Source organism: Cygnus olor, chromosome 4 (genome assembly GCF_009769625.2).
Source record: "Cygnus olor isolate bCygOlo1 chromosome 4, bCygOlo1.pri.v2, whole genome shotgun sequence".
Taxonomy (NCBI): Eukaryota; Metazoa; Chordata; class Aves; order Anseriformes; family Anatidae; genus Cygnus; species Cygnus olor.
The window spans coordinates 66,936,147-66,960,617 of record NC_049172.1 but is presented as its reverse complement, the minus strand read 5'-3'; the positions used below and the strand labels follow the sequence as shown (position 1 = coordinate 66,960,617).

Sequence of the window (24,471 nt, the reverse complement as noted above, 5' to 3'; positions counted from 1 at the left end):
TCAAAATTTGTAGCTGCTTTCTAGGCTTTTCAGCTACTCACTAATCAGTAGATATTGTACAGCTGAGAAGAAATGAATTGATATAGAAAATGTTTAATTGTGACAAATATTTAAATATTGAATAAATGCTGGTGAGGACTGTTGCTTTAGGAGAGCTTCAACCCAGAGATGTGCTCAAAGAAATGGATACTTCAAGTCAAAGATCAACTTCTGATGATTTTCAACTGCTTTTCACTATGTAAGTAACCACTTTCCTTTAAGAGGTCAGGGACAATTTTAACATATGCTAGAAAGCTAAAAAGCCGGCTGTTCTCCTAGTGGGCATGTCAGCAATGAATACTAGATTGAGGAAATCAAAGGGAAACAGGAAAGGTGGCAAAAAATTTCACAGAAGATTTACAGTGAATCCCAACTGAGGAACCTGAGAGAGGAAAGCCATTGCCGTTTGTCTGACCTGGAATAAATGTTACAAGGCTGCCACCATATGGCAGCCAGCCTTTTTATTTCTACAGATTTCATCAGAAAATATGAATTCTGATGAGGTTTGTTTCTTCTCTCTTGGAATCAGTGGTAAAAATAGCCGAACCTTCACACTTTAAATAGTAAAATTCTGACTTTTCCTAACCTGTGCCTTGTGAAATCATGTTTGGCCTCACAAAAAATGGGTAAATCTTTACCAATCAAGCTGGTAACATATATTTTAAAGCCAATGAAGTAACTGTATAAATCATATTATACATATGTATATATACATGTATATAAATATATAAACATATGTTTTATTGTATATTTAATACGTACATAACTATATACATATGTATAAAATCTAAATAAATCTAAGCTAAGTTTGTTACTTGTTAGAAGAAAATATTCCTACAGTTCCACATATGAAAACTATATCATATACCTACCCTACAAAACAATCTTACCTTCTCATCAGGTGTAGGGGAAAACTCTTTTTCTTCCAGAGGATGCCTTGAATAGTCATAAGGATAGGTAACAACCAGCTCACCCCCGTGCAGGCTGGCAGAGAGCACGAAGGGGATAGACCTCAACCACTTCATGACTGCTTTAGTCTCAGGTGCTACCTGAAATACAGGAGGGAAAAAAAAAAAAAAAAAAAAGTGTGACTGATCATTCAGCTCTGAAGGAAGTTGGTCCTGGGCAGGATGAAGCCCAGTGGAGAAGGGAGTGTATTAGGAAGGAGAAAGATGTGGCTCTTCAGCTCTTCCATCCCAAAAGTTAATGGGGGAAGAGCAGCAGTTTGCTCCAGGGAACAGATGAGACATAATGTTCCTACCTCCCCATAAACCAGAGGCAATCACTGTGGAAAAGCTGAGAAAAGACATAGAAATTTTGATGGAAGACTAACTTTTTTTTTTATTACAGTGACATTTTCAGCAGTTCAAAGTGATGACAGACTTATGTTAGACCTGAAAATTCCTGGTGGTGTACCATTATTTGCAAGCCAGACCCCCTTTCTAATTTTGTTTCTGAATCAGCAGGATTGACATTGGATGGATAAAATGGGATATGGAGATAAATTTGTAATGCTCAGCACTTGTTGGAAAAACATTGTCTCATTTACCATCCTTTAATCCAGGTTCATCAACAAATAAAAACTAATGGATATCAAGCACAGCAACAATTGCAGTTTACTCGCAGGGAACTGCTGCATATAGGTCACAAAATTTGTCTTTCTGGCAGCCCATGCTCAGTCACAGCTGCCATGGAGTGGGGACGGGACCCCGGGGGCACTGGGGCTCCCACCTGCCCATCCTGCCTGGCTCCTAGGAGGGATTTCCCGGACCTGCTCCGGAGTCAGATCATTCTTAGGGGTAACAGTGTCATCTGGTGGCCGGCCCCTGCAAGCCCGCAGGCCAGTGCCCTTGGGGGAGGTGAGGCTCTTTTCTTTGCCACTCGGGAAGATAGCGGGGGAAAAAGAGCGTTGCCAATCCAGACTCTGCTTTGCATAAGTGCTGACAGGCAGGTTTAAATAAGTAAATAAATAAACGAGCAAGGTTTGTTATGGTGGATTTACTTCAGCGTTTCTACAGGGCTGCTAACAATGCACATCACCCTTTGCTTGCATTCCAGGTTTCATTAGGAAATCTGTCAGCCAGCATCCTAGCGTGGCTAATAAGTAGAGCCAGTGAAGCAAGTCCCTCTAAAGCTTGTGCCATATACTCCAAAAAACAACAGGCCTGGAAAAGCAAGCAAACAAAACCTAAGGAGCTAAAGATTAGGGCTACAACAGCAGCAATTCCTGTGTTCTTTGGATCAGACCCTCTTCTGCTCCACAGGCAGATCACAGTTCTGGGAATGCAATGGGTAACACAAACTTAGGAGAAGAGCAGAAACACCACTGTGAAGCAATGGTTCACTGCAGATGTATTACAGCTCCCCGTATGAATGAGAAAGCAAAGGATCTCAGGGAAAAGCCATATCTAAATACAGTTTTACATATATTGGTATAATTATAGCCACAGTAGGAAATCACACCTTTCTATAGCCATTTACTTTATTCAGCCAGTCATAGCTCCATGTTCATCTGCACATGGTTTGGGTGCATTAGCCAAGAAGGCCAACAGCATCCTGGCTTGCATATGAAACAGTGTGGCCAGCAGGTCTAGGGAAGTGATTGTTCCTCCGTACTCGGCTTTAGTGAGGCTGCACCTCGAGTACTGTGTTCAGTTTTGGGCCCCTCGCTACAAGAAGGACATCGAGGTGCTTGAGCAAGTCCAGAGAAGGGCAACAAAGCTGGTGAGGGGCCTGGAGAACAAGTCTTACAAGGAGCGGCAGAGGGAGCTGGGATTGTTCAGCCTGGAGAAGAGGAGGCTCGGGGCGACCTTATTGCACTCTACAGGTACCTTAAAGGAGGCTGTAGCAAGGTGGGGGTTGGTCTATTCTCCCACGTGCCTGGTGACAGGACGAGGGGGAATGGATTAAAATTGTGCCAGGGGAGGTTTAGGTTGGATATTAGGAAGAACTTCTTTACTGAAAGGGTTGTTAGGCATTGGAATAGGCTGCCCAGGGAAGTGGTTGAGCCACCATCCCTGGAGGTCTTTAAAAAACGTTTAGATGTAGAGCTTAGTGATATGGTTTAGTGGAGGGCTTGTTGGTGTTGGGTCAGGGGTTGGACTAGATGGTCTTGAAGGTCTCTTCCAACCTAGATGATTCTGTGATTCTATTTGACAAGGCTGTGCCTTGTATTGGAATTAATAGGAACCTGAGGTACACTGCTCAAGGTGAAACATTAAGAAATGTGTAGCTTGTGGTCAGCATATGTACACAAGCCAGGTTGTACCACTTGTCCTCAGGCAAATCAGACCAGATCCATTTTATCTATCAATCTCGTGGCAGCCTCTGCATCTGTGTGTCACAACCCTTTCAATCTCAGTACTATAAAGAGGCAACTTAAACTTGAGATGAGATGTAACAACCAACTAAGCAACACAGAGAATTTGGTTGGGCTCATAACAACTACACTCTGCATGTCAGAACCCTAAAACTAAGGCATTTTGTATAATTGTGAAGATTAGACACAGAGTTTCCAGGAAGGGCATAACCTGAAAAACATTTTCAAAAGTCAGATAAAAGGCACTCCAAAAGGAAACGGTAATCCTCTGCACTTTTTGAAGTCCTGCACACCTACTTGAACATTCAGAGGTGGGAGAAGGACACAGCCCACCAGGCTTCATGACAATGAACTTGGCAGTGTCTCAAAAATGCTACCTGCTGAGTTCAAAGTATTGTACAGTGCCTTGAGATAGTCCAGTAATGATTTTCATCGCGAGGGAATATAGAACTGAACCAGCCACTCCCACCTGTATTCTGAAAGCACTGTGCTCATGCTTTGAGTTCATCTCTTCTGAAGAGCAGAAAACCGTAGCTGGCTTGTGAGGGGTTGCAAGCAGCACTGCCTTCCCTGTGGGTTCTGCATGGGGGCTTGTGGGGTGGCTGAGAGCTGGCTCTGTGCCCATGTTCTCCCAGCCCCACAGCACCAGGGATCTTCCAGAGGATGCTGCCCCAAAATGTCAGTAGCTCCCTGACCCACCTGCAGCAGTCTGGCCAGAGAGGGCATGCCTGGAGCCAGAAACAGCCCTGCTTTCAGTGCTCTCAGGTCTCAGTAAGATTTTTTAAGCTGTTTCTGCAACTCAATGGGCAAGGGTGAAATAAAAAGTTTGACTCAAAGAGTTCCAACATTCAGTCCCTCCCCCTGATTAGCCAACTTGCTTGCTAGGTACCAGCGTAAGCTGTGAGACACTGCTGTGTCACAGAGCCAACGTCTTGTTGAAGCAAATGTTGTGCAAAAGCAGTAATCTCAATGCCACTATTTTTATCCTAATAGCATTTCAGTGACTTTGTGTACCGTGATTAAGGCTTTGAAACATGCACATCCTTTTTTATCTTGGTTCAGATCCATCAGATGATGTCAGATACTATCTGTGTCACTCTGGCCTTTGACAATTCAATCCATAAACTTTTATTTTATTGTGGTTTCTATGTTTTTCCTTTTTTTTTTTTCCATTTTTTTTTTCACCAGGGTTCTTGCTTCTCAGTCAGAAGTGATCAGTCTTAAGGTATTCATCTCACAACAACAATTTGGAACACAATTAGAAAACAGCTAAATTATTTGGGCATGAGTACAGTGAATGGTCACTACCCTTTTTAAACCTGAATCTCATTTATGCCGATTATAGTGCAATTAGTTACTGTCTCCATGGCTTTCAAAGATTTCTTTTCTCCCTTACAACTTCTGTAAGAGACATGAGTTTGTCTGCCTGAAACTGAAGCTTCTTAAGGGAGAGCTTCTTATGTTCCTCATCCAACATGGTCCTGAACACCTCCAGGGATGGGGCATCCACAACCTCTCTGGGCAGCCTGTGTCAGTGCCTCACCACCCTCTGAGTGAAGAACTCAGAGTAAAGAAGAGCGACATCAGAGCTATAAAATCCAGAGAGTTATGGGGACTCTGGGCTGCACAAAATGGGACAAGCTCACAGCTTGCACTGGACACTGGCACAAAGAGGGGTAAAGGACACCCTTATCTTTCCTTGGTAGTTCTTAGGCCTTCAACTCTGCAATGCTGGTTGCAGTGAGAAAGCCTATGGCTGGAGGGAGATCTCCATCCCTTCCTTCATACCTCAAAGTCTGCTGCCCAGCCACTACATCCAAACTTAAAGGGCAAAAGCAGACTTCTTGGACACCTCTATGGAAAAGCAAATGCATTTTCAGGTGTGCTAGGCACTTCTGTATCCTGTCTGCACATGCCTCAGGGGAGAGTACAGCCCATGAAAGAGCTCTCAGGAGACTGGCACTCTCATTACTGAATCTGCAAAGGGCCATTCCAAGAAGGGACTTAGTCTGGTAAGATGTTACAGACACAATTTAACTCATCATCTATATCTTTACGCACAGGCATAAAGGTAGTGCTTGATGGCTGAGCCACACAAATATTGACAAGAACTGAAGTTAGTGGCAGCAAGTACATAGAACTGTAGAATCACAGAATCCTTAAGGTTGGAAAAGACCTCCAAGATCATCTGGTCCAACCATCCCCCTACCACCAATATAGTATGGGGTTTGGAACAGCCCTTATATGAGATCACCTGCAGCACACTAGAAAGTTGCAGTATGGTCTCTCAAATCTGCTAATACTGAATACAGCTTCTGAAACAGTTGTTCCCTATAGGAACCCTGGACATCATGCAATGTAAAGCTTAGTGATGATAAGAATGAGGTCCTGCAGTGCTGCCTCCATCCTGCTCCCTGAAATTGGAGGTGGCAATGACTCTTCCTTCCAACACCATTGCAGTCCATCTAGATTCTTCCATTGCCCCAGCTGTTTATTGTCATTTGTAACCATTGTTTTTGTGGAAATCTCATGCCACATGACTTCACATGAAGCCTTTTTATGGTTTCCAAGGCAGAAACCACTATTGCATCAAACCTGTGTAGAACTTAATGGAATGAGATCCAAGTCCACAAAAAAAGGCCTTTCAACATACTGCTGAAGTTTAAATCATTCACATTGGATCATTACACACTTCTGACCCCTCCTGTTATTATTCTTAATTTAAAATAGCAGAATCCAAATTATCAACAATTTTTCCCAGTGATTTGTGACACTTGCCTCTTTGGCCAGACGTATACCAGTTTTTTTCATGTCAATTCTTAGTCTGTCCAGTTTAGTCCTACATATAAAATTTTATTACCAGAGAATAACTTCAGACTGAAAAATCTGAAGATCTTAATTTCTGAACTGTTCTGTAGTAAATGTGATTTATAAAATTTGTAATTCATACCTTACCCCACCAATAGGATTGTGGAATGGGGATGTGGTCCAGGCGTGCCCCATGAATTCCGGCTCTTCTGTAAGCCTCTGACGTCAGATCAGGGAAATTTCTGTTCAGGTCCAAGTTCTGAGCTGTCTGTCGGCCAATGACCCATCCATTGTAACCAGCTCCCTAATTTGGAATACAGAAACAAGTTCAGTATAACTTCTTGTCTCAAAATGTCACTTTGCGGAAAAAGGAAGTGTTTAAAATGTCCTTTTATAATCAGCAATTTTTAAAAGACATAAGAGACAAGTTAGAAATGTCTATACAGTTAAAACACAAGCAAAAAAACAACAAAAAAACCATACTTATTAATCATTTTTTATCCCCGTGATCACACTTACTAGCATACAGGAATCATTTCACTCACCAGTGATTTGACTCATGAGAGGAACACAGCAGTTTCTTACTCAACTCAGAGCAGCATGCAGAGTGGGTTAGAGGAGAAGAAAATGAAAAAAAAAAAAAAATTACAGCTCTCACTCCAAGAAAAGATCAGGCAGAATATAAAACCCCAAATATCATTCTAACAGATAGAGCTCACTGCACAAGAAGCTCAGAAAAAGGTCCTATTTTCATGTTAATGATAGAAGTGAGGAGAAAAGAAGAATGACAGATAACACAATAAAAGTGCTGCTTTCGTATGTCTCGTTCAGACACCAGCTGATCTCTGAAAACTGCCGTCCTTATGAAAGCTAGATAGTACAGAAAATATTCCCATTTTATTACACCAGCTTTTCTACAAGAGGATGAATATCTATTCCACAGTATTAAATTACATTTCCTTGCAAATTAATTTAAAAGTCATTAAAGTGAGTCAGTGGGCATTCTGTTCTAGAGCTGATAGCAGAGAGTGCTAAATGTGTGAAAAAGTAGCACAGTCATTCCCACGTCAATGCATGCAGGGAGCAGAAAATGACAAACATAGCTCTGGTTGATTTCTAGGTCTGTTCACGTTGTCTTCAGAAAGCAACCTACCGCCAAAGCAGCCTGGGAGCCTAGCTGCTGGTTATTAGCACTCTCTCCCATACATGACGCTTCACTCCCAGTTTGTCTTTTCCAAAGGGGAATTTTACAAACAGGAAACACTGAACTTATTCTTTATAACAAGTCTTTCACCTCTTCTGCAGCCAGTTCATATCCATCTGGATTGAGTGAAGGCAGGAGATGAATTCTGGTGTTATTAATCAAGGTCTGGATGCGAGGATTCCCAAGAAGATATTCCGAACATAGATACTGCGCAAGGTATATCAGCAGCTCTTTCCCCACAACTTCATTTCCATGCATATTGCCAATGTACTTAAATTCTGGCTTGACTGTGGAATATAAAGTAATGAGATGCTTTAATTTGATTATGCCTGGATGGCTTCCAAAAGCAGAGTAACACAGACAGATTACTGATGAAAGTTTTATTTACACTAATTTAATGCATACGCTGCTGTAAACAGTACACCAATTCCAGATGAATTTCACTCTATTACAAGTCAGTCCAGCAACAATTTTAATAGCTTTCTGGATGTGTGAAAAACAAACAAACAAACAAAAAAAAATCCATACCTTCAGGATCCCAAACCTTAAGTGGTAATCATTGCTCTAAGCTTTTGCTGGACTCATCGTTAATTGCGAAGAGAAAATGCTGCAAACAGAAATGTCAAGCTGGTTGGGAAGGAACAAAATACACCCCTGGCACTCTCACTTACCTTGGGCAGCTTCAATGCCTTGTATTGTCACACATCCTAGAAATGACCTGCAGATGTGTAATATATTATCCATGTATTTGGAACAGAAATTAGGTCGTGCATAAAAAGTGGCTTTTAGGCTAAATAGACTTGGAATAAGACTATTAGAAACACAGCCTCATGATTCCCTGTAGTTATTCTCTCAGTTTCCATCCTTCCTTAGAGATTAATGGAAAGTGGAAAATAGATGCTCTTTGGAGACACCCTTTCTTGTCTAGCCCTTCATCTTCATCTCTGATTCTGGCCACCCTCCCGCACTAGACCCAGGAGGGGGGCCGGCACAAAGCTATTATGCCAGCTAACTCAGTCTTGCAAAATCTCAACTGTCCTGAGCAGCATGAAGCAATAGATTTAGAAGGAAATGTTAGGTAATGTGTTAAACTACGATCTTTTATCATGCCATATCACAGTTTTAATTTAAAAGCCTGATTCACAGGCTTTGTGTTATCCTGGCAAATGGAGTATCAACTAGAAAAGACACCTGAAACTTCCGTTCTTTACACAAGAGAGGAAGGACAATAGGCCAGGAGATAGGAGTTTAATCTTTGCTCTGTTAAAGACATCTGGGATCTTGGTCAGGTTCAAAGGCACCTCAGAATATATCTACACTATGTAAGTCAGCATGGGAGAGAGTAAAGAGAGCCAACACCAGGCTCAGCTGCCCTCTCAGCCTCCCCAGTGGCATAGCGTACAGAGGACACAGAAGCTTTACCTCAGGTAATAAGCTTAAAATATATTAAGTCAGATGTAGTTCCGTTCTGCTACACTGCTGAGGCTACTTTGATGCTGGAGCTAGTTTGATGAGAAGAAGCCAGAGGCTCTTGCTATATAGCAGTGGCCGCAGCAGTCCACCCAGATTTAATCAGATTCTGTATTTGAGCTGGGATCTGGTAACTGGAAAATAACACCTAATACCCCCTAAGAAAATGATCTACATTTTTGAAGGATTTCATACATTTTAAAGTCTGATCTCTGCTGTCTCAATGATGAATCTACAAAATCTGAGGATGAGAATGAGATTATTCCTCTTTGCAGAACAGTTGCAAGGAATCATATTGTAAAGGTACTCAGGTGCTGTGATAAATAACATAAATTCCTGATATTGTTCATCTCTATACTGACAGGTATAACACTGACCAGAAGCTGTGTGTCCAGAGGATTGTTTTCGTTGCTGAATTGCCTGTTTTTTTTTTTTTTTTTTTTAGGATGTGAAGGATTACATTTAGACTAGAAACAGGCATGAGTTTCAGGAAGTATGTAGGGTTTGATGGAACGACCAAAAGGTGACTGGGGAAGTGGTAAATTATGGAGAGGGCAGGTCAGCAGCCAAGAGCTCTCCAAGCTTCTTCATAAGCTGGGCACAAATAAGTAATAGTCATACCACTGCACCCACATATATGATCACACATCTAGGAACAAGGAATGTCAACCCTGGTCATAAAGTTAGTTCATAAAGTTATGACATTGCAACTGTGCAGTAATTGCTGCAATGATTCATCAGCCATCACCGTAACTCAGGAACACAAGGGATGACAAATGTTTTTGAGTCAACCCTTTTTACAGTTTAAGTGATATCCTGTTCAAAGAACCTGTTTTCACTCAGATGGATAATCTCCTGGATTTCCCTCAAGCAATGTAATCAACACTGATATAACTCACGTAGCTCATGATGTCCAGGCTTGGTTGAAAACTCAATCACAAAAAGGTCCTTTCCTTCAAAACTGCGACCTATGCTGTAAGTTGTTGCAATGTGGGAGCATCTAGAAGCAGTCTTCTTCAATGTGCTCACCATTTGGGCATATGAATGGTGTTTAAACTGAATAAAAGTTGCTGGCAAGTCTGAAGGCAAATCTTCTTCAACTTCTACTTCTCCTGCAAAAAGAAATTGTAAATCAGTGTTTAAAAACAGAGGATTTTATGAATGTCTATACTTTTCCACAAAATGTCATTTTCAGTAGTAGAATTTTAGAAAATACATCTGCAGTCAAAATCTTAAATCTATGTAGTACATCCTACGCTGTTTATTTTGGCATATTTTGCTTGCAAAAAAAACATACTAATGCATATGTACACTGACACATATTTTGCACAATCTCCAGTTATAATTTGCTCTTTGGCATGCTTAGCACATTTTAGTGACAAATTTACAGACTTCTTCCTTTGAATCTGGTGGATCAAATTCATTTCTGATGTGATTCAAAATGTCTTGAGTTATTTGGATCTTCATCTAAACAAAAATCTGTGACAATCACCAATGAGATAATTTTAATGAGCTTGTCAAGTAGTCATGAATTTATGAGTGCATTACAGTTTCAGTTTTTAAACAAAGTATTTCAAATATATAGACAGCTGTCAAAACTGCTGTCACAGAGGGCAGGGTTTATCTAAATGCAAAGCAGCGTCCAGACATCTAGTGCTGAGCTGTCAATCTTGATCTTTGTATATAAGAGAGAGAAATTGAAGCTTCTTGAGCACAATTTACTTAACTGTTTAAAATAAGTGGGACAAAATGAATCACACCTTACAGGTGTTTATAAAGATGACAACCTCAGAGGTTTTGTGCTGTAGACATGTCAACCTCAGTGAGATGATGTAAGATCTGTCATCAGAGCTTTCCTCCTTCCTTACCTCGCAGCTTTGCCAGTGGGTCAAAACATCCTTCTTCTTCCCCAGCAAAAAAGCGATCACAGTCTAAGAAGTAGGGCCAAGCCATGTCTATTGCATCAAAAGCAGGGAGGCAATTTTTTTTCAGGTTTTCACAGACATGCCTGCAGGGCTTTATAACTTTGTCCTTTTCGCACTGCGGGGCCAGCACCGAGCACCCCAGGAGCCTCAGATCTGGATTGCATTCTCCCTGCAGCAAGTTGTGCAGCACACTTATGAGAATGTACTCGGAGCTGTACTCAATCACTTCTCGAGACTTCTGATCCAGGAAATTAGGATACATTGTTTGAGTATAGGCAACATCAGTACAAGAACTTAAAGAGATGTCCACACATTTTGCTATGAAAAGGAGGTAAACATATGAAAAATTACTTGCTTCATCAACACTGAATAGTTCACTGACAAAGTAACAACACATTTAATGAGCTTTTAAAATCATTATTATTCACAGGTAGACTGGAGGCAGTTTGCAATTCACTCAAATGAATTTGACGTTTAACACCACTTGTAGAAAAAAATGATGGAAAATATGCTTAGTCCGGAGATTGATTGTGAACAATTTGATGCAAGTAGATGTCATTCAGAATTCAAATGGCATCTGATAATTTGCTGGGGCATCAGGGTTGTCTGATCAATAACCAGAGCTCTCAAGATAAGATTTATTTTGATAATTCAATACCTAATCACCAATGAAAGGGCAAATCCTTGGCCAGAAAACACTGGAGTACCTGGCCCACATGGGATTTAATTTAACAAGTAGATTGGAAAACAGAAAAATTAACAAAGCCTGGTTTCCAAATGAAAGGTTATCTTATACTCAATTAAATCTTATCATATTTAAATTAAGAGTACATAATGAGTTTATAAAATATCCGAGAATCCATAAAAGAAAAAAATCCCTTTTGGAGGTGTGAATTTTCTGGTGTCCAATTTGATGAAAACTCAGATTTCTGAAAAAAAAAATTAAAATAAAAAAATAAGTGTATTTATGATATCAGTCTCTCCCCTGTTCTTACCTTTGAGTATGGATTCACTATTAACTAGTGAGATCACACAGACTTTTTCTTTAGTGGTGAAGGCATTAGTAAGATATCTCTCTTCTTTGCTTGGCCACATAAAATCTGTGAGTTGAATATCTCTGAAACTTCAGCCCCTCTGTGAAGTTTGATTGACATTGCCCAAAGCATTCAAAAGTCATTCTGGGTATTGACTCAGACATGCAGGCCCATAAAAGTGTTTACATTTATATTCTCATAAATCTAATATACTTTAAGAAATCAAGTTAAGGGGTGTTAGGAAGCAAAAATGCTCTTAATATTTACAGCCTCAGAGGTAAAAAGGAAGTAACAGATGTCTCATAAAATTACTAGATATTACAGTAGTGGGCCTGTGTTTCAGCTTCCTTCTCTTGCTAATTTCTCTGGCTTGTAACAAATGATACTACTGTCATAACAGCAAAATTCTCCTCAATGTGAGAGGGATCATCTCTCTCAGAACTAGACCTACTACATCATCATCAGAAATCTTGTCAGAAAATAATGAAAAAATACTTAAGGTTTTGAGATTTTCCAAGGAGAACAAGAAAAGTCACATCATACCTTTCTGTACAGTTTGGCATTGACCTGCAAATAAAGAAAAAAAAAAAATAGCATTATGGGACAGCAGCATCCATGGTACCTCATGTTAGGAGTTGCCCAGTCCCACTGGGGCTGCTGCAGCTCCACGTACACACACACATACAAACATGCACATGATCCCCCAGTAGCTAGGCTCAGTCTACCCAGTAGCTGGCCCCTGGATCCACTGGTGAACCGGTTGGCTCAAACATTGACACTCACACTTGTCTCTCTGGTAGCTGGCCCAGACCTAGGGCCTCACTGCTAGCCAAGACCCAGGCTCCGTGATCTCCTCTCTAGCTAGCTTGGACCTCTTGGCCCCTCAGTTACCAACTTTGAGACCCTCCAGTGTCCCCAGTATCCATTCCAGGATCACAGTTACTCACATACCTCTTGTCCTGTTGTTCTGCTAATCCAGCTTGATGTTTACTAGTAATTATACACACTGACATACACACAAAATACGCACACACTCTGGTCCCTCCAGTTGCTGCACACCAGGCACAGGAGGCACTCTGACCTGTGGTCCCAGGCCTGCTTCTGGCAAGAGGAGCCCCATTCACCCACAACAATGCAGAAAAGAGAGACCCTCATCCAGGCAAAGACTTGGAAATGTAGTTTAATAAGAAGACAGGACATACTGCAGTGATCAGGCACAGAGCACGGCCACACAAGCTCACTGACCAGCTGGTCTTTGGCTCAATTTTAAAAAGGAGAACTTGATAATATATATATAAAGTGTAGTTGTATAAGAAATGTGGCCTATGTTTGAAATAGGCATTGTGCTGTGCAACCCTGACATTTCTAGACATATTTAAAAACTATAAGTTATGTGCCTAGGAAATTTCACTCATGGAAATTCAGGAACATGGTTTAGTCCAAAAGACCACAGGAGCCCACTTGTACGTATCAAGATGCTTTACATATTTTCACCTAAAAAATCCATTGGTCCCACATAATGTTGTGTGTGGAAATTTCTCGTAAAGAAATAAAGCCTCTGTTGGATATGAGGGGACATATTTCTTCCCCATACTACTTCATCCTCTCTCTAACAACTGCATTTTATAATCCATTTAATAACATCTTGAAACTAATTATTTGTCTTCCCAACTACTCTCACAGGAAAGCTTTTCCAAAAGCTCACTCATCTAATGGCTAGAAATTGCCTTTTAATTTCCTGCCTAAAAGTATTCATGGCCAGTTTATATCCATGTGTTGTTGTGCCAGCATTGTCCTTCAGCCTAAATAGCTCTCTGCAATCCCTGGTGCATGCCATCTCCACGTGTTTATGGAGTGCAGTCAGATCCCCTTAGCCTTCTATTTACTAGGTCACATAAACCAAGCTCATCTGATTTTAAGATACTTGATTTGATGACCCAGGAGAGTTTTCTTTTGCTCCTGTAGCCAACAATTCTATATTACCCTTCTCTGATTCTGGCAACAAAAGAAAATACTGTTACTAAAGTTGTTTTCATCAGTGCCTCATAGGAGCTAAGCCATTATGTTTAAGCTTTTTAAACATTGAAGGGCCTTGTGATATATTAGGGAATCTAGCTATGTTGCTCTTTCTTCTAACTCTCACTGAGAGTACAGGCATCTAGCTCTTTGCTCAGTGAATTGAACATTTGTCCTCACAAGACCATTTAAAAAAAAAAATTTCTATTTTCCTACTAAGGAGAGTTTAAACTTCTCCTCCCAGCATATTTGTTTTAATGTAATAATCTGCATATGTGTTGCTAATCAGCTGATCGTTCTTTAGCCAAAATAAAATCATTATAATGAGAACAAAATTAAGCCTGGAATTTTATCTTGGAGGCAGACATTTAATTGGAAATGAGTCTGGTTCTATATTATGAATTGTCGTTGATCCACATTATCTCATAAAAGAAATGAAGGATCAGACCTAGCAGAAACAACCTATCTCCAACACCAGCAAGTTCTGTAATCAGCAAGCTGAAAAAAAAAATAATATATATATATGTATATATATATAGCTATAAAAACTCCTTTCCTGGACTGTTTCATTATGCTAATATCAATAAACAATACCTGGTTCTTTACAAGCGCCTTCTGTCATAGGATTTGAGTATGTTTCCCTTACTTTGGAATGATCCTTCAGTGAGTTACCTACTAAGGTCAAGGCATTTGTAAAACAGCCTCAGCTCATCCAGATCCTCTATGTAGTCTTACACCTGGGGATAATCAAAGGAGATAATTTTGTGCAGTGTTAGTTGGGAAGGAGAAAGGAGTGATCACTTCTTAGTGATCTTAGCTCCAGCTATTATCCCTGCTTACAAAATTGGATGTCACTTCCTCCTGGAATCTGGTTAGTTTATATCCTAATGCCATCACACCTGAAGCTACTCATGGGGCCTTGGACACAAGTCTGGAGTCAGCCAAATGTTCCATAGAGGTGAAAATCTGGTGTGGATGGGATCAGCTGGAGTTCAGCCAGGTCCCAGTAAGCAGAGTGATGCTATATCTCTGGTTATAGCCAGAGTCATTAGCAATTAGCAGCCTTCATTACATTAAAGGGTAGCTTAGAAAAGACTGTATTGTAGCTACCCTTATGTTAGACTGGAAGGTTGTGTACTGTGAGTGCAGTTCTTCATGGGTTCATTTGGGGAGTATGAATGGTCTTTCTACATGCCCTCATGTTTTCTCACAGATAAGAGCCATTTCCCCTTTGCCATCTCTGTGACCCACTACAAATGTCCTTTTTGTTTGTCTCACTGACATACAATGATCAAATAATGAAACTGAGGCATACACAGTTTTCCATACCACTTGTGCAGGAGTGCTATACCCATCAGTTAGTTTGACACGTGGCACAAACCTATTTTCAGTGGTGTCCCAGTATTCTGCTTATTCAGCTGGAGCAGAAAGGTATTCTGGCAACAAGCTGGAACAAGCAGAGTGAAACAAAGGGCAAATGCAGCAGGCAGAGTCTGGGCATGGTGCTGCTGCTTCCCCCTGCTCTGGCTCTCCAGCAGCAGTCTGACTGCTTTTAGCAGATGCTTCTTTCTGCCCAGCTGGCCAGAAGGAAAAGTGCTGGGAAGCAATGGATAGCTGATGGAAGAGACATGAAACTTTGCTAAGTCATATCCTGTAGCTGGGTTCACAAGAGGTCTGGATCACTTTGTGAGCAGGAAAAGAAGTTAATACAGGAGAGACAGACAGCTCTTGTTCCAGATTTTCTGCCGCCTAGTTTCTACACTTTGTAGTTTTTATCATATTTATTAAGAGAGGCAATCTGTAAAGCAATATGGCTATTACCCGTTAGGAAAGCCATTGCTTTAAGACGATAGATTTATTTTGCAGGTGAGAAACACAAATCCACATAAACAGATACTTTTCCTGTGGCAACTGAAGTTGTTCATCTCAGGATGTGATAAGCAGGGGTAACCTTTCAATAAAGGATAAAGCTTTTTAGGATAAATCTATGTTTAGATTCTACGTTTTCAGCTACTTTTTGGCCTGGGATGTTTCTCACAAACTTGGAGCTACTGAGTCTCACTGACTGACGAGCAGCAAAACTGACTCCTTCCTCCTAGGTCTTAAACTTAGATTAAGCCCCACATATTTTCAGCATACCATGCCATTTTCTCCCTGTCTGCCTCTGCCAGAGATGTCTATGCAACTTCTGCCATCTCAGAGGCCAGCTCTGCCCATCCTGTGGCACTTCTCTCCACCACAACCCCATACAGGCTGCTATATAATCTAAACATCAGCCACGTCTCTGTCATGTAAACACCCACAAGTGAAGCAGCTTGAGCTTCCAGGTTATCAGGAGTTAATATACATACAAGCAAGAGAGAAAAGGTCTGGCACAAAGCAAGCCTTAAATGTGTATGTGTGCTGATGTGGTGTTTGGACATTTCCTATGTTTCCTAATGCCAATGCTTGCATATGTTTGGGAGGGTGCGGCTCTGAGAGGGCCAAAGATAATTCTCCAGCGCCTGTACTTATATAAATAAGTGTGGATGCACGTAGCTGGGTCAGAGCCTCCCTGTGTGTCTCTCAGAGGCCAGCCCCAGAGCTGCAGCTGCACGCTCTCCTCCTGAAGCTCTGCATCCATGGGCTCTGGGTCCCTGTGCACAGAAATGACAAATCCCCATCCCTACTTGTCACAACGTGCTTCAGCAAAGCCAGCTAGGAGAGTTCAGCCTCCCCCTTTCTCTTTTTCATAAGAAGAACACCAAGCAATGACATAGAGAGAATTTCTCAGGCCTCTGGATTAACTTGGCAGGCTTCAGTTGCTGCTTCTTGTGTGCTTGAAAGAGCCTAAAGCTCTTCCATTTTTTGAGCAGAGGCTTCCCTGGGCTCAGAGGAAGACAGTGCTGCCTCCTCTCATAGTCCCATTTGTGGGCAGGTTGCTACAGGGAGACCTTTTTCTTCCTGACCTAGAACAGCCTTTTCAATTTTTTATGTTTACTTTTCTACTTTAGTTTTTCCACCAGAGGTACAAAAACCCTTTCGGTAGCACAGTTTCTATTTAAGAGATTATGGATAAAGTCACTTACTGAAGAGGAGAAAAGCCATTTCAAGCTTTCTGAGCCTTCTTTATAATGTACGCTTCTGGTTTTAATTTGCAAAAGCAAGCCTGAAAATCTACAATGCAGCACATACATATTTTACTGCCAAGCTTACATTTTTTCCCCTTGATGATTCAGCACTGAAAGCAGAAAGCTGCTGTGATTAACCCTAACCCAGACAATAGAGCTCAACTGCTACTTCCAGTGCCATATCTTGGCTGTTTGCCTTTTCAAGAGCAACGCCAACAGGAGACTCATGTGCATAAGGATATGGAATAAGCCCAAGGGTCAATCTTAAATTCAAAATATCTAAATCATTCAGTAAGGCTTACACAATTGCATTGTTATGACTGACAGATTGAACAAGATTAGATGATTTATCTTGTACAAACCAGTAACCCCCTACCACGTTTCTGGTTTTCTTACATTATTTTAAAGTGGGAGACATATGTATTCATTTTAGCCTGTTTATAGTCAAAGCCTCTGCTTTTCCAAACAAAACATTTCAATTTCTGGTCATGTTAGTATTGCTGTCTCTGCAGTTCTACACAGTTCATGGAGTCCATCTATGTTGTAACACTGAAGGGGCCAAACTTACTACCAGCCACAAGATGTAAACGCTGTGGGGCTGTATCATTTTGCAAAACATTGCAACAGCACCTGCAAACAGCAAACCACAGCTGGCCTCCAGAGTTTACTCCTGGCTACAGCATGAGGACAAGAGCAGGAAACATGGTAAGGTATCAGAGGGTGGAGGAGGACTGGAGAAATAAAGGGACTAATGTAATGGCAGAGAAATGAAGCAGCTGAGTAACATGGCCCGGGTGAAAAGAGTCAACCAGAAAGCAGAGGAGAGAAGGCAGCTATATATCTAAGGTACATGTGCAGGGGCAGAAGTGCACAAGATCTCCAGCCACAAAAATAAATAAATAAATAAATAAATAAAAATAAAAAGGATTTCAAGGAAAATTGGAGGAGATAGAAGAATAAAGCAGCCCACGTGATTAAATTATTTTTCTGGATACATCAGAGCCTTTGTGAGAAGAGGACTATATTCCTGATATTAATCTTCTACTCTGGCAATTACTATAACTGCCCCAGGAGAGTGATGTTTCTGCAAATGGGCAGTAAGTGGTTTGCAAGATCCCAACGCGTAGGTGGTAATACAAACCTCTTTTCAACCCTGTTCCCTCACACGAAGAAGCCTGAAAGCACCTGAAAGAGATTAATGCCTAATCTGCCTTCACTTTGCAGAGCAAAATCACAGCAGGAAGAGACAAGCCGATGTTCATTATTAATCACCCTTCTTTCTAATCCACCTGCACCTTGGCATTCAGTTAAGCACCCCTTTTTATTGAGGTGAAGGTGTTCTCACATTGATGATACTGCAGCCAGCTCTTCCAGGCTTGCCTCTATCACAGGGCTGTGGCTGAAGGTTTCCCCGCAGGCAATGGGAGCTCATGCAATCTGCAGATCTCAACCCCAAATCTGTGAAGCTGCTCAGAGACCTGCCACTTAGCAACAGCTCTAAGCCAACCTCAACAGTGGCCTGTAATTCTCTCCTGTTTCTGGTTATCCAGATGAAAATAGAGCTGCAGTTATAGGAACCTCAAACAAACTGAGGAAGAGCACAGCTGCCTGTCTAGAAGACTGTCTTGGTGCCTTTAGCAATGGGATTTCCTGTGCCACCTCAGCTGTGTCTGTCTGGTAAGTGCTGCTCCAGGGATAAAACCCCCCAGATAAAACCCACTAAATGCCTTCTTTTTTTCTTTTTTTTTTTTTTTTTTCCTCTTTTTCCTTTTTGGCCTCAGCTGAGAAGTTTTCCCAGTTCTGAGGGAAAACCCACCAGTTGAGAAACCAAAACACAAGGAGAAAACAACAACAGCAAAAACACCCAGCAGCTGCCAAATTGGCTGAAGCCTTGCTGGGCTGCACACGTGCTGGGGCTGTCCTTGAACATTCATTTGTTCTGAACCAAGATGAGCTGGCCATATATAGGAACTATCTCTCAGTGTCTGACTAGTAAAATTAGAAGAAATCATCTCAGATATGGGGGATGCTGGTGTTAAAACTATTGTTACAGTGAGAAAGCTGAAGAAGTCAAGAAGTCTCTACAAGTATCTTCTAAAGGATCAAGCTTTTGGCAGGGTGACTGGAGAAAGGTGAAACCACCTATGAGGCTGGTAATGGGGAGCTGTGATACTTCTATAGCTTTACTTTGTGATTGTATATAGTCTAGAGTTCAGTTCCCACTCTCCAAGTGCTTTGACCAAAAGCTTACCTCAGAGACTTTGAGTAAATTCAATGCTGTTGAATGCCATAGGCCTGCATCCAAACTGAGGTTTTTATGTTGGATTCCACAATCTTTCCAAAACATTTGCTGAAATATCATTCTGCCCTCTCTAAGCAGTCTATACAGCTCCCTAGCATAGCCTTATCTTTTCAGTAGTTTAGATGTGTGAGATTGTAATTAACATCATGCCTGGTTCTGCTGCAAGTAGTTGAGTTTTGGTCAAATGTGGTATTTTTAATGTTACAAAAGATTGCTAGTTACTTCAACAGGCAACTAAAATCTTAATAACACTTGAATTTTAAAGCCATGGTTTAGCTTCACATTGTCTCCCAAATTGTTGTGTCCTCTAATAACCCTGTAAAACTGAAATAGTGTCAACTAAATCAATGGAGTTACAACAAGATAAACAAAGGGATTGAAATTGCAATGGACAGACCAACCCTAAATCATTAAGCTCCATTGACATGTGACTGCTGCATCCAAGTGAGATGGTCACTGTCCAAACGAGATTTAGTAGTCACGAGAAGGGACAGGAGTCCTACAGACAGATAAGGACAAAGCCCACCAGCCCCACACACGATATTCACAAAAAGCTGACTTCCTGGCACATCTGCATTCTCAGCATCTCCTCGCACTATGACACCCACAACGTTTATCCAATATTCAGTCGAGTTTGAGGAGGGAAGGGTTCTCACATGGCCTGGGCAGCCCAAATGGGAACATTGCAGCTGTTAGCCCTGGACAACCCCAAACTGGCTGTATGACAGGAAAGGTGATGTCAAGAAATGCTAAAGGGGATTAATGATTAGTGCTATGGAGTCTTTCTAACAGCCTAGATGTGTCTCACAGCAATAGATTTTTTTTTTTTCGTGGGTTTTGATTTCTGTGTTTACACACCCATACTTTAGAAACATCTAAGAAAGTATTCTGAAGAAAACTTCATCTTCAGATTAAAATCGTGCATAAACTATTTCAGCAGTAAAAAGATAGATCCACATATTATTTTTCGATATAAGCTTACTTTCCCCATGTAAGCAGTGGTTTCTGATCCCATTTCCTGTGTTAAATGTAGCCAAAGATCAGTGTTGCTGAAATATTAGTGTAAAAAATACTAGAGCCACTGGTGGAAATCCAAACAGCTCACATGACTTGATGATAAAATCCGGGTTTACAAGAGCTGGAATTTCTTGTCTTGTGAGCATGCATGATGTAGTTCTGCATTTTTTTTTTTTTTTTGACAAGACTTGGACACATCCATCTCAATGTGTCCAAGCAGGCAAGGCTCCCACAGCTTGGGCTTTCCCACACGGGTGTCATGGCCACACTTCTGAACCATTTCTGCCCATGCCAGGCACAGTGGGGTAAGGGACCCAGGTGGCACCGCTAGCCCTGGGGTCAAGGAGCAGCACATGAGCAGCTGGAGAAGCTCTGTCTGTGTGAGGACACGGGCATGGTTTCAGCAGGAAAAAAAAAAATGTGCACAGCAGCTGAACTAAAATGTTCAGGTCCCACGAAGTTGGGGCCAGCCTGAAGCTTGTGGAAGGCAATGACATTTCCCTTTGTCACTTTGCAATGAAGCAGGGCATACTATGGAGATTAGAACGCTGGGGAGGAGAAAAGTATAGTGCCTGCATGTGAAGCTGCTTTTTCAGTCAGTCTGGCTTTCCAGAAGATCTTACTCACTGCTGTAGCTTAGGGAGCTCCTTCCCATCCCCAGCAGTTAATCTCAGAGACCCTCAGGAGGGGACCAGGAGCAGAGCGGGGGGGAAACACCAACGGACTGGAAGAGGAGGTGGCACGCTGGTGCCAAGCTGCTCTCCAACCTCAGCAGCTCTGGTGACAGCCTCACAAGTGACTTCCAATGAGCTGTCCCACCTATCCCCAGAAAAACTTGAATTACGGAGCAGGGGATGGATTTCACTGCAAGGCAGCTGCTCAGGCATCCCGTTTGCCTCCAGAGCCGCCGTTCCTGCCCAAAGCCCACACGGTGGCACCCCGGGGCCAGCTCGCGGGTGTTCCCTCCGCCCTGCCGAGCTAAATCAGCTGCCTTTAGGGTTTCGAGGCATATGACCTCAGCCCGCTTCTGCTTTGTTTTGATTTTTGCTCTCCCTGCTGCGTTTAACTCATCCCAGCCGGAATGCATCAGTATTCAGAGAGGTGTGTGACGCTCAGATAAAGTAGGAACCTGTGCAGTTAGCTCCCCCTGACAAAGGCTGGCTCCCTTTAGGGCAATATGCGAAGCTGTGCTTTTCTTACCCAAACTACAGGCTAAAAAGCCAGTAAAACTCATCAGGGTCTGGAAGTTCTGACCCCCAGGGACACGGTGGCTCCCCAGAGACACAGCACACACCTGAGATGGGATCTCTCCTCTCTTAGTGCTGTGGTCCCCAGCTGCTACTCAAAATGCTCTCCACATGCTGTACAATGCCTGTGCCATATGATAGTGATGCCTTTGCCACACATTAGTTAGTGTTCCATGTTAGCGAGTGTCCTGTTGTAGGGCTGGATGACAACAACCATCTTGTTATTTTACTAAGCAGGAGGGCACAAAGCATTTTGAGAGGATCTTGGTATTGTTAGCCTAGTTTGGGATTGATTTCTTATTAAATAAATAAAAAAAAAAAAGTCACAGCAGAGCAAATATCACTGAGAAGCCTGCAAAAGCAGCTTCAGGCTTGCTGTGAGCCAGTCAGGGGCACTGCTTCCCTCTGCCCCCTCTCCTGCATGAGCAGCTCGGGGCTGCACTCCTGCTGCAGGGCACTGTGGCTCTTGGGAATTGAGATCCACCAAGATCTGCACTTGCCAAAAGGGAGACACTCCCAGCACTGCAGCTGAAGGCATAACCTACTGCTGCTGGGTATTGGACATGAACAGGTTCAGCATTTCAGTCCCCTCTGTTTTCATGTTGCCGTACGTGACATTACCTCCCCTTTGGAAAAGGAAGAGGAAAGTTGGCAGGTCTCTGCATGTCCAGGTTGCTACTTCATTCCTGGTCCAACAACCCTTAATCTGAAGTGTTCCCCATTCTCATACTGCACACCCCATAATGATGCTGTCAGCTCACTTTCCCTGCCATCAGCCATCCTCTAGAACCATATTCAGTAGTCCAGCCCTTCCATGTGCAAGCTGTGTTTCCACCACCTGCCTCTACTCACACCCTCCCCTACAGACAGCACAGTTGCAGACACACAGAAAACAACCTGCTATGGAGTTAACCCTTGATGCTCCCTGCTTTTGCAGCCACCAGGATTAATAATACCCCAGAGCACAACTTTGATCAGCTGGAACTGGAGCAGAATCAGAGCTCTCTGAGAAAGGGCATGCTGCAAACCACACAGCCTTTTCCTGTAATTGGCTGTAAATAGTCGACGGCGCTTCTCTTTGTGCAGTTTTATCCAGAAATAAAATCCCTTCAGGCTGTGGTAGACCTCACTTTGATGTTTGTGGGAACAGCACTCTCAAATTATATGCAATACATAGCACATGAGTTGCGTTGTGTAGCAGTTCAGTGTCAGCGACAGTCTATGGCTTATATTTAAGAACTGAAGCATAGCTGAACTTCTTTGGGTAACAAAAAGGTCACTTGCACTGACTTTCCTGTATTCCTGTAAACTAAGTGTTTTTCTGAATCACTTTGAATTTGAACCCTCTGAAAATAGTTTTCCTCTCCCTTACTGTTTTCCTGGAACTGACCTTGTCACTACACAGGAATTACTCCACACTCACCTCCCCACTGTCTCCACATAAAAGAAATCTGAATTAAGCCCACTTGGTAAAAAAACCACCACATATTTTTTAAAGTTATTCAATATTCTTCTTTATTAGTCAACTGGTTACTGAACCAAGAGCTTTCAACTCATTTAACAGTATGTTCCTATCTCACCTCTACTCTAATGGGCAAGTCTGTCCTTCCAGCCAATCGATTCATACAAATTCCACGTTGCTTATAGCAACCTACAACACACCCTCCAGCTGTCACATCCTAATAAATCTTCTCATATTTTGGACTTGAAAAAAAAAAAAAAGTGACCTAAAGCTGAACGTAAGCAGATTTTATTAAGCAGAAAAACATACACAAGGTCGAAAGTTCACCTTCCTGCAATCTGACTGCCAAATTCTTAGAAGGCAAGGCCAGAGATGGGGAGAACCCACAGCATTCCTCAGACACAAAGGGGGACCCTTCTGACAGGGGACTCTAATTTGACGGAAAGACATATCTGCACATGGCCTTAAAAGAGAGTGATGGGAAAACTTTACATTCCCTTATTTTACAGGCTTGCTTTTCTGTTTCAGAGCCACACTGCTGTCTGCTTTCCCATCCATGCTTCCCAAGCACAACCCCATTTTCATCACAGGGGGGCTGCAGATTCCCAAGGAGCTGAACCCCCATCTCTAGGTGGGGGGTTACATCTGCCTCTCTTGTCTTGAAACCTGAGCCTTTTTCTCTGCTCATCTGCAGTAGAAGGAAAGAGAGGGGAAAGGGGGCTTTTGGGGTGTGGTTATCCTTACCTAGGGTCTCCTGGCCGGTTTCGCAGCGGGGCGCCGGCTTGGTGGCCCTAAGCAGCCCGGTGAGGAGGAGCAGGACCCTCAGAACCATGCTGGAGCCCCTTGTGCAGACAGCACAGTGATGTGGCACTCGCTGCCTGATGGAGTGGCTCCTTCACTTGGAGCCTCAGCACGGCTCTGGCTCTCCAAGCCGCGGAGGAAATCAGTGCACCGCGAGGGCATGCCCACGTCTCACAGCATATGCAGTCCAGGCGTCAGATTTCAGCTAGCATTTGAGCTTGGAAAGCAAAAGGCTTTGAGGCAGAGAGGGAGGAGGAATGAGCTCTCCCTCCCCTCTGCCTCCCCACAGCCTCCCTGTTGCAGCCTGGTTTGTAATTTCATTAGCAGTGTGAGTGAAGGGGGGTCCCTGCGGGGATGCGCTGCTTTGGCTCGGAGTCCCACATGCTGGTCTTTGGGCAGTGGTTCTCCTAAGGGAGAGGGGAGCTGCATTAAAGCCTGTAACACTGCAGCCAAGAGCGACTGCCTGAAGAAAACACAGGGAAAAGAGGCAGAGAGAGAGAAAAGGAGACAAACAAACGCAACTTTCTTCCCAAAGAACGGTGTTTCATAAGCAGCTTAAATTGTGAGTTTAAAACGCAGCATGACAACGTAGGGAATCCAAGCTGCATCTCCTCCAGCACAGCAAGAGTGGGAACCCACTAAGTGGGATCCTCCTCCATAGGCTCCTCCTGGGCTTGCCAGTTGCTTAAGATAAGATCCAGTTTACATGAGTAAACT

At 42.5% G+C, this 24,471-nt stretch overlaps 1 protein-coding gene across 1 annotated transcript in view; it reads right to left on the bottom strand.

Moving 5' to 3' along the window:
- The window catches only part of CPZ (carboxypeptidase Z), a 33,142-nt gene extending 9,161 nt beyond the window's left edge, over positions 1-23,981 (bottom strand). Inside the window, exons 1-7 of the mRNA XM_040556399.1 lie at positions 23,698-23,981; positions 12,343-12,366; positions 10,709-11,083; positions 9,740-9,952; positions 7,461-7,657; positions 6,309-6,470; positions 930-1,088 (exon numbers count right to left, since the gene is read on the bottom strand). Coding sequence (XP_040412333.1) covers positions 930-1,088; positions 6,309-6,470; positions 7,461-7,657; positions 9,740-9,952; positions 10,709-11,083; positions 12,343-12,366; positions 23,698-23,785 — 1,218 coding nt within the window. The 5' untranslated portion in view covers positions 23,786-23,981. The remainder of the gene's footprint in view (positions 1-929; positions 1,089-6,308; positions 6,471-7,460; positions 7,658-9,739; positions 9,953-10,708; positions 11,084-12,342; positions 12,367-23,697) is intronic.
- Between the last annotated feature and the right edge of the window lie 490 nt (positions 23,982-24,471).